Source organism: Opisthocomus hoazin, chromosome 1 (genome assembly GCF_030867145.1).
Source record: "Opisthocomus hoazin isolate bOpiHoa1 chromosome 1, bOpiHoa1.hap1, whole genome shotgun sequence".
Lineage (NCBI taxonomy): Eukaryota > Metazoa > Chordata > Aves > Opisthocomiformes > Opisthocomidae > Opisthocomus > Opisthocomus hoazin.
In genome coordinates, this window is record NC_134414.1 from 15,634,771 (window position 1) to 15,648,331 (window position 13,561).

The 13,561-nt window shown below is 45.3% G+C and overlaps 1 protein-coding gene across 2 annotated transcripts in view; it reads right to left on the reverse strand.

The window, feature by feature from the left end:
• The window catches only part of MTMR2 (myotubularin related protein 2), a 68,093-nt gene that overhangs the window by 35,861 nt on the left and 18,671 nt on the right, over positions 1–13,561 (reverse strand). For both annotated transcript variants that reach the window (XM_075417681.1, XM_075417690.1), the window contains exon 2: positions 8,873–8,978. In XM_075417681.1, coding sequence (XP_075273796.1) covers positions 8,873–8,978 — 106 coding nt within the window. The remainder of the gene's footprint in view (positions 1–8,872; positions 8,979–13,561) is intronic.

The following is a 13,561-nucleotide window of genomic DNA, read 5'->3' on the forward strand; positions in this document are numbered from 1 at the left end:
GTCACTGACTCAACACAGCAACGCTCCCTGGCACAGAAGGTTGCAGATATTATCTATTCAGACAAGTCCAACATTTTTTAATACAGAACCTTCTTCAGTGCCAAGGGTTCCAAACGACAACGGCTCTGTTCTCCACCAGCTGCTCAAAACCTTTGGACAGCACATTAGCCAGACTCTATCCTTTCTTCACTTTTACTGTATTTTGTTTAGCAAACAACTTATATCAGAAAATAGACTAAAACTGTCAAGAAAAGCATTAACCTAGTTCAGTGAAATTCATATCATCAGTCTTAAGTAACAGAAAAACACTCTGACCAAAGAGAGAGTTATGAATTCCACCAACTAAAATTAAGTCACAGAAAACTGTCTCTGTTACCAAGAATTTCACTTTGGAGTTTACTGATATATAAGATAAGGATTCAAGACACAAGTAATTATATATTTACAATGAGTAAACAATCATACAGAGGGGAACAAAGATGTTTCATTTAGTGCAAAAACATCCACAGAAAATCAACACTTGGCAGGTACTGCATGCAGTCACAAATCCATGTGCTCCTTTTAAATACCATGCTTGTTCATTCCTGCCTGATTTGTGCTTCATTCTACAAAACTGTAACTACATGGGGAGTAAAAAAAGGGGGGGAAAAAGCCAACTCTTACCCAGTTTTTCTCAGCAAAAGGAGAATTCTTGCACTTTGTAGCTAGGAGAAATATTGCAGTCGATGTTGATTAGGAAGAGCTGAAAATATTTTTAAGGAACATACGAAGGCCATTTGCTTATTCTCCTTAGTTTTCCATTCCTAATAGATGGCAATCGTAAATGCTTCCAGAGATTTCTTTCACTGTGCATTACTTCATATTCAAACATTCAGGTACCTCTATATAAGGAAAATTAGCAACGCTTTCTGTCTTTGCTCTCTTCTAACTAGATGACCACTTAGGGAGTACTATTTCCATGTAAAGGAGACAGAAAACTGACTGCATCTGGCTTTTCCCCCCATCTAATTTGCATGAAATCAATATTTTGCAACCCAGAGGTTGGCTGCCCTTTGGTTTTGTTTCCTTGAAAGGGGGAGGTGCACAAAAGGACTTACTGGGGAGAGGTGCAGGGAGGGGACCAAGATTCTCCATCTCTTACGACAGTTTAAATGAAAAAGATTGTAATTCTCATGAAATACATAGCATTTACAGTCATGGAAACTGGAGTCCCAGAAACACATGGCAACGGCAGGGGCTAAATTCCAGTCACTCAGAGCGCTGTCCTGGAACGACCACGCTTTCGGACAAGAGCATCATTCATTCTCCAGAACCAGCCCTTTGTGCCTTTGGTCATCGACAGCTTAACGCTCCACAGATGAAAGGGAGCCTGTTTCCCACAGACACACACACACACGCAGCTCGTGCGACCAAACCCAGAATTTCGAGGTAGTTAAAATACTTTTCCCCATAAGATTTTCCTCCTTCTCCTCTTGCCGCTCTTTAAGTCCCTCTACTCGATGACACGTTTGATAATGTAAAGCATAGCCTGTTCTTGCATTTGGCCCCGATTTCATCCCTGAGTGCAAAGGGACCTGTGGAAATGCTACATGCGGATCCAGGAAGGACGACTTCTGCCTGCACAGCTTCTACTCCTGTACACCCACAGAAACGTGAGGTGCACCTCTGTGTGAGCATATGACTGAGCCCAAAGCGATGACGCAAAGAAACACATACGATCAAGTCTTCACACGCTGGCAGGAGAAAGATGAACTCCTTATTTAATATCACTGCTGTATCACCAGCTCACATCTAGCCAAGTCTTTTGTGACCACAGGTCAATTATCTTCACCATCTGGTGGCTTGTGCAATATGGCGTGTAATTCAATAGCAGCCACAGTCCAGTGCGCTGGGAAGGAAAGCTCACACCACAGAAAACATCTTTGCATTTGCCATGAACTAGACCCCTAACAGGCAGCCCCATGTGAAGAGTCAAGGGCTAGTCCAAAACAGGAATACTTATCCCCATGTATCATTAAGTGAGGGATGGAGCCGACTGGCAGGGCAGAGCGCCTTCAACTACCCTGGAGGTGCTTAGGCAGAGGGTATTTTCACAATTTAGTGCTTCCAAGCTAGCATCACTCACTAACTGAAAAGCCTCTAAAAAGCAAAATTAAAAAACATTGCTTCAATGAGTGCTTAAAGTTTAAAAAGTTACGCCGCTCTCTAAACCCAGCTCTCGTTGAACATGTGTTACACATAACCGGAGCCTGACACGCTTCCTGCGCTGGCAGGGAGATAGCAATGGAAAAGCTCTCTGAGGCTAGTTTTAGTGATTTACAGCTAAAGATGGAGAAGGGGGGTGGAAATCACATCTTTCTTCAATATGTTTTTCTACTAACAATATACATGTTCTACATAAAACTAGTCTAAGCCACTTTGCACTAAAGCTCGAATAAAGTAACACAAAGGTGGCAAAGTCAGTGACTGGCATTTCGGTTAATCCTGCCCAACATCACCTGAAGGACAAGATTGACCTCCATTTTAGAGGTCGACATCTGGAGAAATTACCCTGAACTCTCTTCATAGTCAGAGGAGAAATCCAGTAGGTTTTCAAATGAGACAAAAGTGCACACTTACTAGAGCACAGCTAAAGCTGTGATCCACTCTGAAATATCATTTGCTGCCCCTCAAAGAATGTTCACAACATCCTGCAGCAAGGACCTCTCTAGCTCAGCTACACAGTGTTCTCACCTAGCGTGGGCATTTCCTTAAGCTGAGACAAATCAGATCATAAATGACCCATTTCTTTCCATTGACTACAAAGGAATTGTGGTTGGCTAGCATGAACGCAGACTTGCTCAAACACATTTCATCCAGGAAACCTAAGGAGACAGCAATGGCATCCATTTACTGTCTTGGAAGGAGAAGACTACTTCACATACCTTTTGTCACGCATCAGTTATGTATTTTACAAAATAAACCACATGGGCTTGTCTACAGTCTCCAACCACACACACAATGGATAACAAATTAAGGTTACACAAGCAACTCTGCTTCTTCCCTTTTCTAACCTTAGAGTCCTAGGCATGCTACAGTAATGTTTGTGCATGTCATATATAAACCCATTGCAAATCCACTCATTCCTTGTATATTAAGGAAGAAAATTATTATGGAGGGAGCAAACAATCACGGAGGATGGGACACATGCTTGTACAGTATTTTGCTGGACTATCAGGAATCGCGGATCTTACTGTGTCCCTCAAAGGGGAGAATGGTTTAGTGGTCACAAACAGCAACATGGAGAACAAAAATTCAAACCACTTTTTCTGAAGGCTGCACAACTAAGCAGGTGACATATGGGTCTGCTGTACTGGTTTCCTCTGTCCACAGAACGAACTAGAAACAAGAAGCAACACAAGAAAGCCAACGCATGAGTTTCCATCCTCCAGTCCAGGCTTTCGCTACATACAATCCAAATCCAAACACAATGGACTTTGGTGGACAGTGGATGTTGTCTACCTTGACTTCAGCAAGGCTTTCGACACAGTCTCCCATGATATCCTCCTAGGGAAGCTGAGGAAGTGTGGGCTGGATGAGTGGTCGGTGAAGTGGATTGAGAACTGGCTGAACGGCAGAACTCAGAGGGTTGTCATCAGCGGCGCTGAGTCTAGTTGGAGGCTGGTAACAAGTGGTGTCCCCCAGGGGTCAGTACTGGGCCCAGTCTTGTTTAACTTCTTCATCAACGACCTGGATGAAGAGTTAGAATGTACCCTCAGCAAGTTTGCTGATGACACCAAACTGGGAGGTGTGGTTGATACACCAGAAGGCTGTGCTGCCATTCAGCGTGACCTGGATAGGCTGGAAATTTGGGCAGAGAGGAACCTGATGAGGTTCAACAAAGCCAAATGCAGGGTCCTGCACCTGGGGAGGAACAACCCCATGCACCAGTACAGGCTTGGGGCGGACCTGCTGGAGAGCAGCTCTGCAGAGAGGGACCTGGGCGTCCTGGTGGACGACAGGTTAACCATGAGCCAGCAGTGTGCCCTGGCTGCCAAGAAAGCCAATGGGATCCTGGGGTGCATCAAGAAGAGTGTGGCCAGCAGGTCGAGGGAGGTTCTCCTTCCCCTCTACACTGCCACAGTGAGGCCTCATCTGGAGTACTGTGTCCAGTTCTGGGCTCCCCAGTTCAAGAAAGATGAAGAGCTACTGGAGAGAGTCCAGCGGAGGGCTACGAGGATGATGAGGGGACTGGAACATCTCCCCTACGAGGAGAGGCTGAGGGAACTGGGCTTGTTCAGCCTGAAGAAGAGAAGGCTGCGAGGGGACCTTATAAATGCTTACAAATATCTGAAGGGTGGGTGTCAGGAGGATGGGGCCAGACTCTTTTCAGTGGTGCCCAGTGACAGGACAAGGGGCAATGGGCACAAACTGAAACACAGGAAGTTCCGTCTGAACATGAGGAAGAACTTCTTCCCTCTGAGGGTGACGGAGCCCTGGAACAGGCTGCCCAGGGAGGTTGTGGAGTCTCCTTCTCTGGAGATATTCAAGACCCGCCTGGACAAGGTCCTGTGCAGCCTGCTGTAGGTGACCCTGCTTCGGCAGGAGGGTTGGACTAGATGACCCACAGAGGTCCCTTCCAACCCCTACTATTCTCTGATTCTGTGATGCTGTGACTTCAACAAAATTTCAGGCGAAGGTACGGCTCTCGAGGGACGTGGCAGCAGGCTCCGCTGGTCGTATCCACTGCTTCCCAGCTGCAGACGGAAGGGATCCAACCCTTCCATGACAGTTACTCCAAAGCTTTGAACACAGTAAACTTCAGGCATTATCCTATAAACCAACAGCTAACTCAGAATGAAAGTCCCCACTGATGCAGGCTGGAGCATTAGCAAGAAGACTTAAAAGAAGTACTATAAACAGCACAGACATTCTGCTCGTAGGCACAGGAGAAAATACCACCTATAGGACTTAAGAGCAAGAATTTCGCTGTACTTTAATAACCACAAAGTTCCCAGATCTGTAAGAGATATTTATACACCTCAATCCTTTTGGCAATGCTGGCTCTAAGGTGTTTTTAAAATCTCATCCCAAATTATAAAGTATCTATGAACTTCCAGCTCATTTTCACTTCCAACTACTTCAATTCAATTCTGTTCTTGCCTGATCTATAACTTATGTTAAAACATATGGCAATGTATTTGCTAAAAATTCCCTCAAAAAGTGCATTCCCTACATCAATTCTAAACAGCTTCAGATTTAAGATCAGGAGGGGGGTGGAGAACAGAACCTAATAGTGCTTTGTTGTTTTTCTGTTGGGTTTTGTTTTTTTTTCCCCTGTGAAGCTAACTGAAGCAGCCAAAAATTATTCAGAGTTAGTTTATGAAGTGAAAATTCTATAAATTGTAGTAGAAAGGCAATTTAATCTTAGTTCCAGATATTGAAATGCTCAATATACATTTAAAAAAACCCTTCATAAAGGTTATTATTAAATACTTTGGAGAAAGATTTAGGAAAAATACTGCACATGCATTCAGCATGAATCCCCAGTTGTGTCTCATTTACCTCATTACACACACGCGTGCACGCACACAGAGTGTTAATTGCACTCCAAAAGAAAACTGCAGGCACAGACTGCAAGAAATGATGTGGGTCCTTCCCCTGGTTCCCTCCTCCCGATGGACGCCTACTATTCTTCTCAAAATTCCCTACAGAAAAAGAAAGCGCTAATTGTAGCTATCACAAAGTGTTTTTCCATCGTCACAGAAATTTAATTCCTAAATTTGAGTCGATGCACACCCAGAGGCAGAGACTGAGTAGAGGCAGGAGTGATGATGGATCCACGTAGTAATTCATTCTAGCAGGGAAAACTTCAATACACACCAAGAACATAATCCCATAATTGGCAGATCCACTTCAAAACCTTGAAAAGCTGATTTTCAGCCTCTTAAAGCTAACTGATGCAACACCTTCCTGTGAGAACACTATGTAGCCCAGGCACTCGTCTCCCATACCACATTGCTACCACAAAATGCATTAGTTCTCACTTCGGGGCTTATTCTCTTACATTTTTCCAGGAACAACATGGGACTTCTTTTTGTCCTGAGAAGTAATAAGGTGCTTAGCTCTAATCTCACTACCTGTTAAGACGTGGGAGTTCATGCCGTCTTGTGCCAATCAAAGCTGCACAAGATGCTTAGGCGTGTAAGGAAAGGGCTAGAACAGAGAACATGCTCATTCCACTGTATCAGTTCATGGTATGACCTCATCTGCAGTATCAAAGGCAATGCCACATCTCAGAAAGATCAAAGAAAATAGTGAGAACAATCAGGGCCTTGAAAAATCTCTCGCAGAACTGATGTTTAAAAAAAAACCCACAACTTGCAGAACTGTCACAGAACAGAGATGTTAATTTGGAGAAAATTGGACAAAAAATGGTAATAGGACGCTTGTTATTCTTGACTCAAGACCTGAAAGAAATCAGTGTTAGCTGATCAGTAGTTGTAATAAATCTTTGATTTAGGAGCTAGCACTATGCTCCAAGAGCAAGCCCGGGGAGCAAACAATTCACTGACACCGACAGCGGTTGATCTGAGGACAGCTTGTGGGGCTGCAGTTGCACTGGCAATACCAACACAAGAGGCTGTCCACAGGTAGAGGACAGATCTTCATCCACCTGCCAGGCTTGTTTTCCAACATGAAACACTCTCAGGAACAAAGACAGAAATGATTAATACATTAACTCCTCAAGGAGAAATAAAGTCAACCTCTACTAGTGGAACTGCCCCCTTCTCCCTGCACTCTAACACAAGTAGGACCACGAGAATACATTTTGTCTAGGTGTGCTTACCACTGACAAGCAGTAAGTCAGCTGTAAAGGCAAGAAACCAGCTTTATGCCTACACACCACGGCACTGCAGCCGCTCAAACCACCTCTGCAAGAGCAAGCTTTAGGTGAAGCATGGCAGGCTTGTGCTGAATTCAAGTCCCACAGAGCTGATGCAGGTTAAGAGCAAGAAGCATTTTGCCAGCAGAGGCACGTGCTCACACTTAGCCTGCAGTGCCTTTATTCTAAACAAGTAATTCTCTGCTTTACCATCTCTCCTTAAACGTTATTCTAAAATGAAAGCGGAGCAGCATTTGTTCCAACCATGGCAGAACTTAAGTTTGCCTAGAAATAAAAAAAAGAGAAGGAGGGGGGCAGGCTGTGCAGAAATCACCCTGCAAATCACAGGAACAGCGGCACAGCAAGGGAGTACGGGCTTCCAATGGCCTCTGGTAAACAACGCATCTTCTGCCTGAAAAATCTGTCCTGCAGCTAAGCGAACATTCCTCTGCAGACGTTGTCTTTGATTGCTAGGGGTACAGAGGCCCTGCTGGATGGGGAACCAGACCCAGGAGAGCCCAGGAGAGCTGGAATCCCTGCCCAGACAGCTTACAATTCACACAGATAAGGTGACAAAAGGGTGGGGGGAAAGGGTCACAAGACGCAATCAGGGTTATGAGGAAAACATGTTGAGCCAACTCAGCCACCAGGAAGGAAAGACAACCTTGATTCTATCGAAAAGAAATGCTGCTTCATTCTCTACTTAGAAAGGTAATCCCCAAGTGTCACAAAACCTGTGAAAAGGCAGCCGAGTTGTGCATCAAAACAGGAAAAAGAAACCCCCTTACACAAACTTCAGTTAAAAAAAAAAAAAGAAAATAAGTTTGTGTATTTTCTTTATACTATTACACAAACAGTTACAGCTGTAGCAGTATTTGCAATCTTATGTATATTCATATCAATGAATCACTTTGCCTCAGCCTAAAAGCTGTGTTTTCTGCATGTTGGTGTAACTGAACACCCCAACTTCCCCGGGGAAAAACTTCAGACCAATTACAAACTTCTTTACCCGGGCATGTTCTGAAGACTACTTTTTGTACCCATAGGTAAAAGGTACAAACTATCATTAGATTACACATAAACTACTGATTAATTTTCAAATCTCAGCTTAATATTGGCTAATAAGCTGCCTTTGCAAAGAAACATTCATGTTGTTGCCACTCATGAACAGGTAGACTTTCTGCTATTAACTATGGACTACTGAGGCCACACTCACGGGACAAAAAAACCATCATTTACATTTGGAGGTTTTTACGCAATTTTACTATGTTTCGATTTTACAAAGACGCTCGACCACAGCTGAGAAATCCTAAAAGTCATTACAAGAATGTACCAATACCAACAGTTACATACTCAGAAACTATTTTTTTAAAGCAAAGGTATATCAGCAAACCCCTTGGTTTCATAAGAGGAACGTACAGATAGCTTTCAAAACTCCTGTGACACTGAACTAGAACTTTGAATTTATAATTAACTTCTCTAATTACAGACTTAAAAGAGCCTTGTTTGGACCTTTTTATGTCAGAGCAATTTATTGTGAAAGAAGATTATTTTTATCAGCTTGGAGACAGCAATCTTTCTCAGAAAGAAGATACTTCCAAGGACTCCGTGTTTACAAACAAGCAGGAGTTCTCAAGCGGGAACGTCTCTCTTATGTATACACAACAGGAAAAAAAAGGATATACAAGTGGCAGGTTGAGGATCTCACTTATTTAAAGCACTTAAAAGAAAATGGAGTTCCTTTGAAAATTCATCTCCAAGCATGGGTTGCAGAGTCAGCTTTTTGAAGATTAAATAACTTTATAAAGCAGGATATAATACAGTAGAGATTAAACCAATTTCACCTGTTTGACTTTGGGTCCTTTCATGCTTTGGCTACATAAAATTTGACATTAACCTGAAAGCCAACATCATTTTACCATACCCAAACTCAAGGCAGCACGAAGTGTCCTCTGAAGGAGGCCAAACAGATATATTTTTTTCTTTTTTAAGACAAAACTTACATACCCTCAAATCTGGAGAGAAGTTGTCTGCCGAGGTGGAGACGGAGTCAGATGATACAGCGGAAGCAGATTTGGTGGGAGCAGAATGGTCCGAGTGAGAAGTGGAAGCGCTACAAAGAGAAACACCGCAGCATCAAAACCGTGCTCAAGAACGCTCAAAAGCCGACAAGCGCAGCCACTCGCTTACAGTCAGATCGGGCATTTTTCACTGTTCCCACCCTTTCCCTTCATTACTCAGCCCTCAGCAGCGGTTTAAGAAAACCTGTTTTACTCGCCGTTGCCACGGATTACCAAAGCGCACACAATTCATTACCAAAGCTCAGCTCAGACTGAGCCAGCGTTACCACCATCACACACTCGATCAAATCCTAAATCGCAGCAACCAAGGGCCTCCATCTCAGGCTTTCAGATGGGAGATATTAGTGCACTGCAAGGGGATGAAAGCAGACAGACTCCTGAATGCAGGCCAGCACAGCTCCAGCCGCAACTTTACAATGCTGGAAGAAACTCGGAATATAAAAACTCTTCCCATCACAGATAACTTTCCTCCTTCAGGTATAAGTAAAACCCTTAGGAGAATGAAAAAGGTTCTCTCAGCATACCTCTCTGGTGATACAAAGTGCGATGTGCTAAACAGCAAAGCAAAACAGTTGTTTTCTTTTTCTATACAGTTTTTCTAGTACAGCTGTAAGCAATTAAAATAGGCTTATTTTGTAGCATTTTTACGCTGCGACCTCATCTACAACCATAACTGCTTAAAATTAGCATTTGATAATAATGTTCTTAAACCCTCAGATGACTGTAAAGCAAGCTCCTCTGTGGTACAACGTTACTCCCTGAACCCACCGTGCAGCAGCGAACACTACCTGGGCCAGTTATTTCCCACACTCTTGCCAGCCCCGATAAGGTCTCACCTGGCTGTAAAGACACTCTAAGGATCAACTATCAGGCTTGTGAGCCCACCCTTGGCCAAAGCAGAATACCAGCAGGAGTATTACCGTTACTACTTGTATTAATTAGACCACCTAGAAACTGCACTATTTGAGCTGAGTCTAGTTGGAGGCCCGTAACTAGTGGGGTTCCCCAGGGGTCAGTACTCAGCCCAGTCTTGTTCAACTTACTCATCAATGACCTGGATGAAGGGACAGAGTGTACCCTCAGCAAGTTTGCTGATGACACAAAACTGGGAGGAGTGGCTGATACACCGGAAGGCTGTGCTGCCATTCAGAGAGACCTGGATAGGCTGGAGAGTTGGGCAGAGAGGAACCTGATGAGGTTCAACAAAGCCAAATGCAGGGTCCTGCAGCTGGGGAGGAACAACCCCATGCACCAGTACAGGCTTGGGGTGGACCTGCTGGAGAGGGACCTGGGTGTGCTGGTGGACAACAAAATGATCATGAGCCAGCAGTGTGCCCTGGCTGCCAAGCAGGCCAATGGGATCCTGGAGTGCATTAAGAGGAGTGTGGCCAGCAGGTCAAGGGAGGTTCTCCTTCCCCTCTACTCTGCACTAGTGAGGCCCCATCTGGAGTACTGCGTCCAGTTCTGGGCTCCCCACTTCAAGAAAGATGAGGAGCTACTGCAGAGAGTCCAGCGGAGGGCTACGAGGACGGTGAGGGGACTGGAGCATCTCTCCTACGAGGAAAGGCTGAGGGAGCTGGGCTTGTTTAGCCTGAAGAAGAGAAGGCTGAGAGAGGACCTTATAAATGCCTATAAATATCTCAAGGGTGGGTGTCAAGAGGACAGGGCCAGACTCTTTTCAGTGGTGCCCAGCGACAGGACAAGGGGCAATGGGCACAAACTGAGGCACAGGAAGTTCCGTCTGAACATGAGGAAGAACTTCTTCCCTCTGAGGGTGACGGAGCACTGGAACAGGCTGCCCAGGGAGGTTGTGCAGTCTCCTTCTCTGGAGATATTCAAGACCCCCCCTGGACGAGGCCCTGTGCAGCCTGCTGTAGGTGACCCTGCTTCGGCAGGGGGGTTTGACTAAAAGATCCACAGAGGTCCCTTCCAAACCATTCTGTGATTCTGTGAGCTTCCAGAGGCCCTGCAGATCTGTTAATTGCCTGAAAATTGTTTTGCTGCTGGTAAACCGTCACCGAAAGGCCAAAACGTTCCATTGTTATTTCTGTTCTTCAGAGTTTGGCAAAGTATTGCACAGGCAGTGTTAAAAACATGAAGGACTACAGCAAAATTGAGCTCTTGCTGGGTGTTACTCCTTTGTCTCCAAGAATTAGAGTACTGGCAACTCTTTCATCCTAAGAAGTAGAAACTTAGAAATGGAACCTTTGGGAATAGTAAAAGTTATTTAAAATAAATTACAGTGGTGTGCCAACCGAACAGCACAATTCCACTGAATGCATTTGTTGTACACAGTTCAACAGCTAATCACTCAGCTTTCCAACCTGCTCAGCTCTTGCGGTGTTGCTGGGTAAATTCACGTCATTTTGGACGGACAGGGGCACTTGTGCACGCAAAGCTGCTCACACTGCAGCAGCCCCAGAGTCTCCGTCCCAGGCAGAAAATAACCATATGCTCGTACACTAAAATAACAAGAACTGAATTAGCAAAGCCTCCTGTTCTTATGGATCAAAGGGCCTCACACATACACTGAATTTGCGTACAGCTTCACATTACAACAAAATTGATACAAAGTGCATGCTGCCGCTGAGCAGGCTGCTCACGCTTCCCCTTTCTTCCTCCTCCTCTCAGCCCAGGCTGCACATCTTCACTGCGTTGGACAAGCATCACGGAATGCACGGTTCAATTTGCTGATCTGCCGGGGCAGTACACTATTCATAAACATGAAGAAAGTCTTCTGTTGGGTAACAGGGCTGACTGGGTTCATTACATGGCTGAATAAATCATCATATGCAGCACACAGAGAGGGAGGGAATCTGTATCTGGAGATGACGAGGAAGGCTGAGAGCACTTCTGCACACAGCAGCCTGCAGGCATGCCAAATTAGGCTTAGCACTAAACCGCATTTTTACGTTACTTAAACGAGCTCAGACATTCAAGGGATGCGTTCCCTTGAAACTCCATGCAGCCTGATTTCTGCATGGTCAGCCTTCATCTTTCAAGTGTTCACCTGCATGTTTGCAACTGTTTCATTAATATGATTTTTAAAAGCTTGTAAAAAAAGAACAAAAATCGCAATTTCACAAAGCAGCACCAGTTTACTGTACAGCAACCCATAAGAAGATGGTACTTCAAAGTTATCAGCAAAGAGTAAGTAGATACTGTAGATGCCTTCATCACTGGGTGACAACTTGACTCCTGTCCCTGGGTCCCCACCATGCCTTCTCCTGCGCTGGCTCCAGCCCGGGGAGCCAGAGGCTGGGAGTCAGCCTTCAGGAGCCATGCCTCCTAGCTCCATCCCTTTCAGGGCCCAGAATTGTTTGTATTTAAACCCATTTTACAGGTCAGTTAACTCTGCTGAGTTTACTAGCCACTTAGTACAGGTGTAAATAAACAAGCAAGAGGCACACCAGCAGCTAACCTGGCCCATGTGCACCACGCAGGACAGCTTACTCACCGAGCACAGTAACCTATTAACAGAAGCATTTCCATGGAGAATTTCACATCATTTAGTCACAGAGCAGGCAGCTGAAAAGGTTTACTAGAGTGTGCCAGTCTTTCTGTCCCCAAGCTAGGACAAGCTGCCCCCAAGCAAATCCCAAGACCTATCTGTCTAACCTGCTCTTAACAGCTCCCAGGGAGAGAGAGCACTAACAAAAGGATCAACATTTCACCAGTTTTTCCGCTTACACAACTTGTCTGCCCTCGTACATTCTCAGTATCTACTTACTACACAAGCAGTGATTATCTAATCATTGTTGACCAAGAATTTTTATGCAATTGTTAATTAATCTCACTTCGGCAGGCTGCGAGGCAAACTGCTTTATGTGGGGAGGAGTGAGCGGAAGAAGAGGAGAACCATAGTCCACAGCACGTCTGAGCTGTGAAAGTGTTCTGTGTTTGTTGAGCACGCTTGGGTTCAAGTCGGTTTTAATGAAGGAAAGCATTTGCATTTTAGAAGTGGATTTTCAAAAGCTCCCTGCACCAGCGTCCGCCGGCTCCCGCAGAAAGCTCCGGCGAAGCCTCCCTCCAGCAACAGCAGCGCGCGCTTTTGGGAACGGCCGCCTGCACGCAGAGCAAACAATACCGCCTGGATTCTGTGGCTCTGCGCAGTATGCTCAGGTTGCACATGTTTGGCTCGCTGCCTCTGTTCTCCCCATCCATCATTTATAGGGAGCTGAGACGGAACAGAAGAGCAGACAACTGAAACGTGGCTGGCTTGCGGCTCCCTCCTCTCATCGCCAGGCAGTTGCGTGGCTCCAGCTCCGCTGCTTCGCAAACTGATTAACCTGACATCCCTGCGTGCACATGAGTTTATTAGCTTCAGTGGTTTAGTCAGTCTCGAGCTCTCCTCTGCTGCCAAAGCAAAGGAAAGATCCTCAGACCATGCAGTTTCATATGGCTTTGGGTGGGGGAGAGGGGGAGAGCGTCCTGTGGCCAACACACAAACTCAGAGTGAGGAGACCAGAGCTCCCTCCACGCTTTGCCACCAGCCCCTCGGCGTCATCTTGGGCATTTACTCCTGCTTCTGTCACGGCTTCTGCACATTATCCCAGCTTTTGCCTAGACAAAGCTGTCTCATACAATACTACTACTGGCAGCGTGACGGGCTACT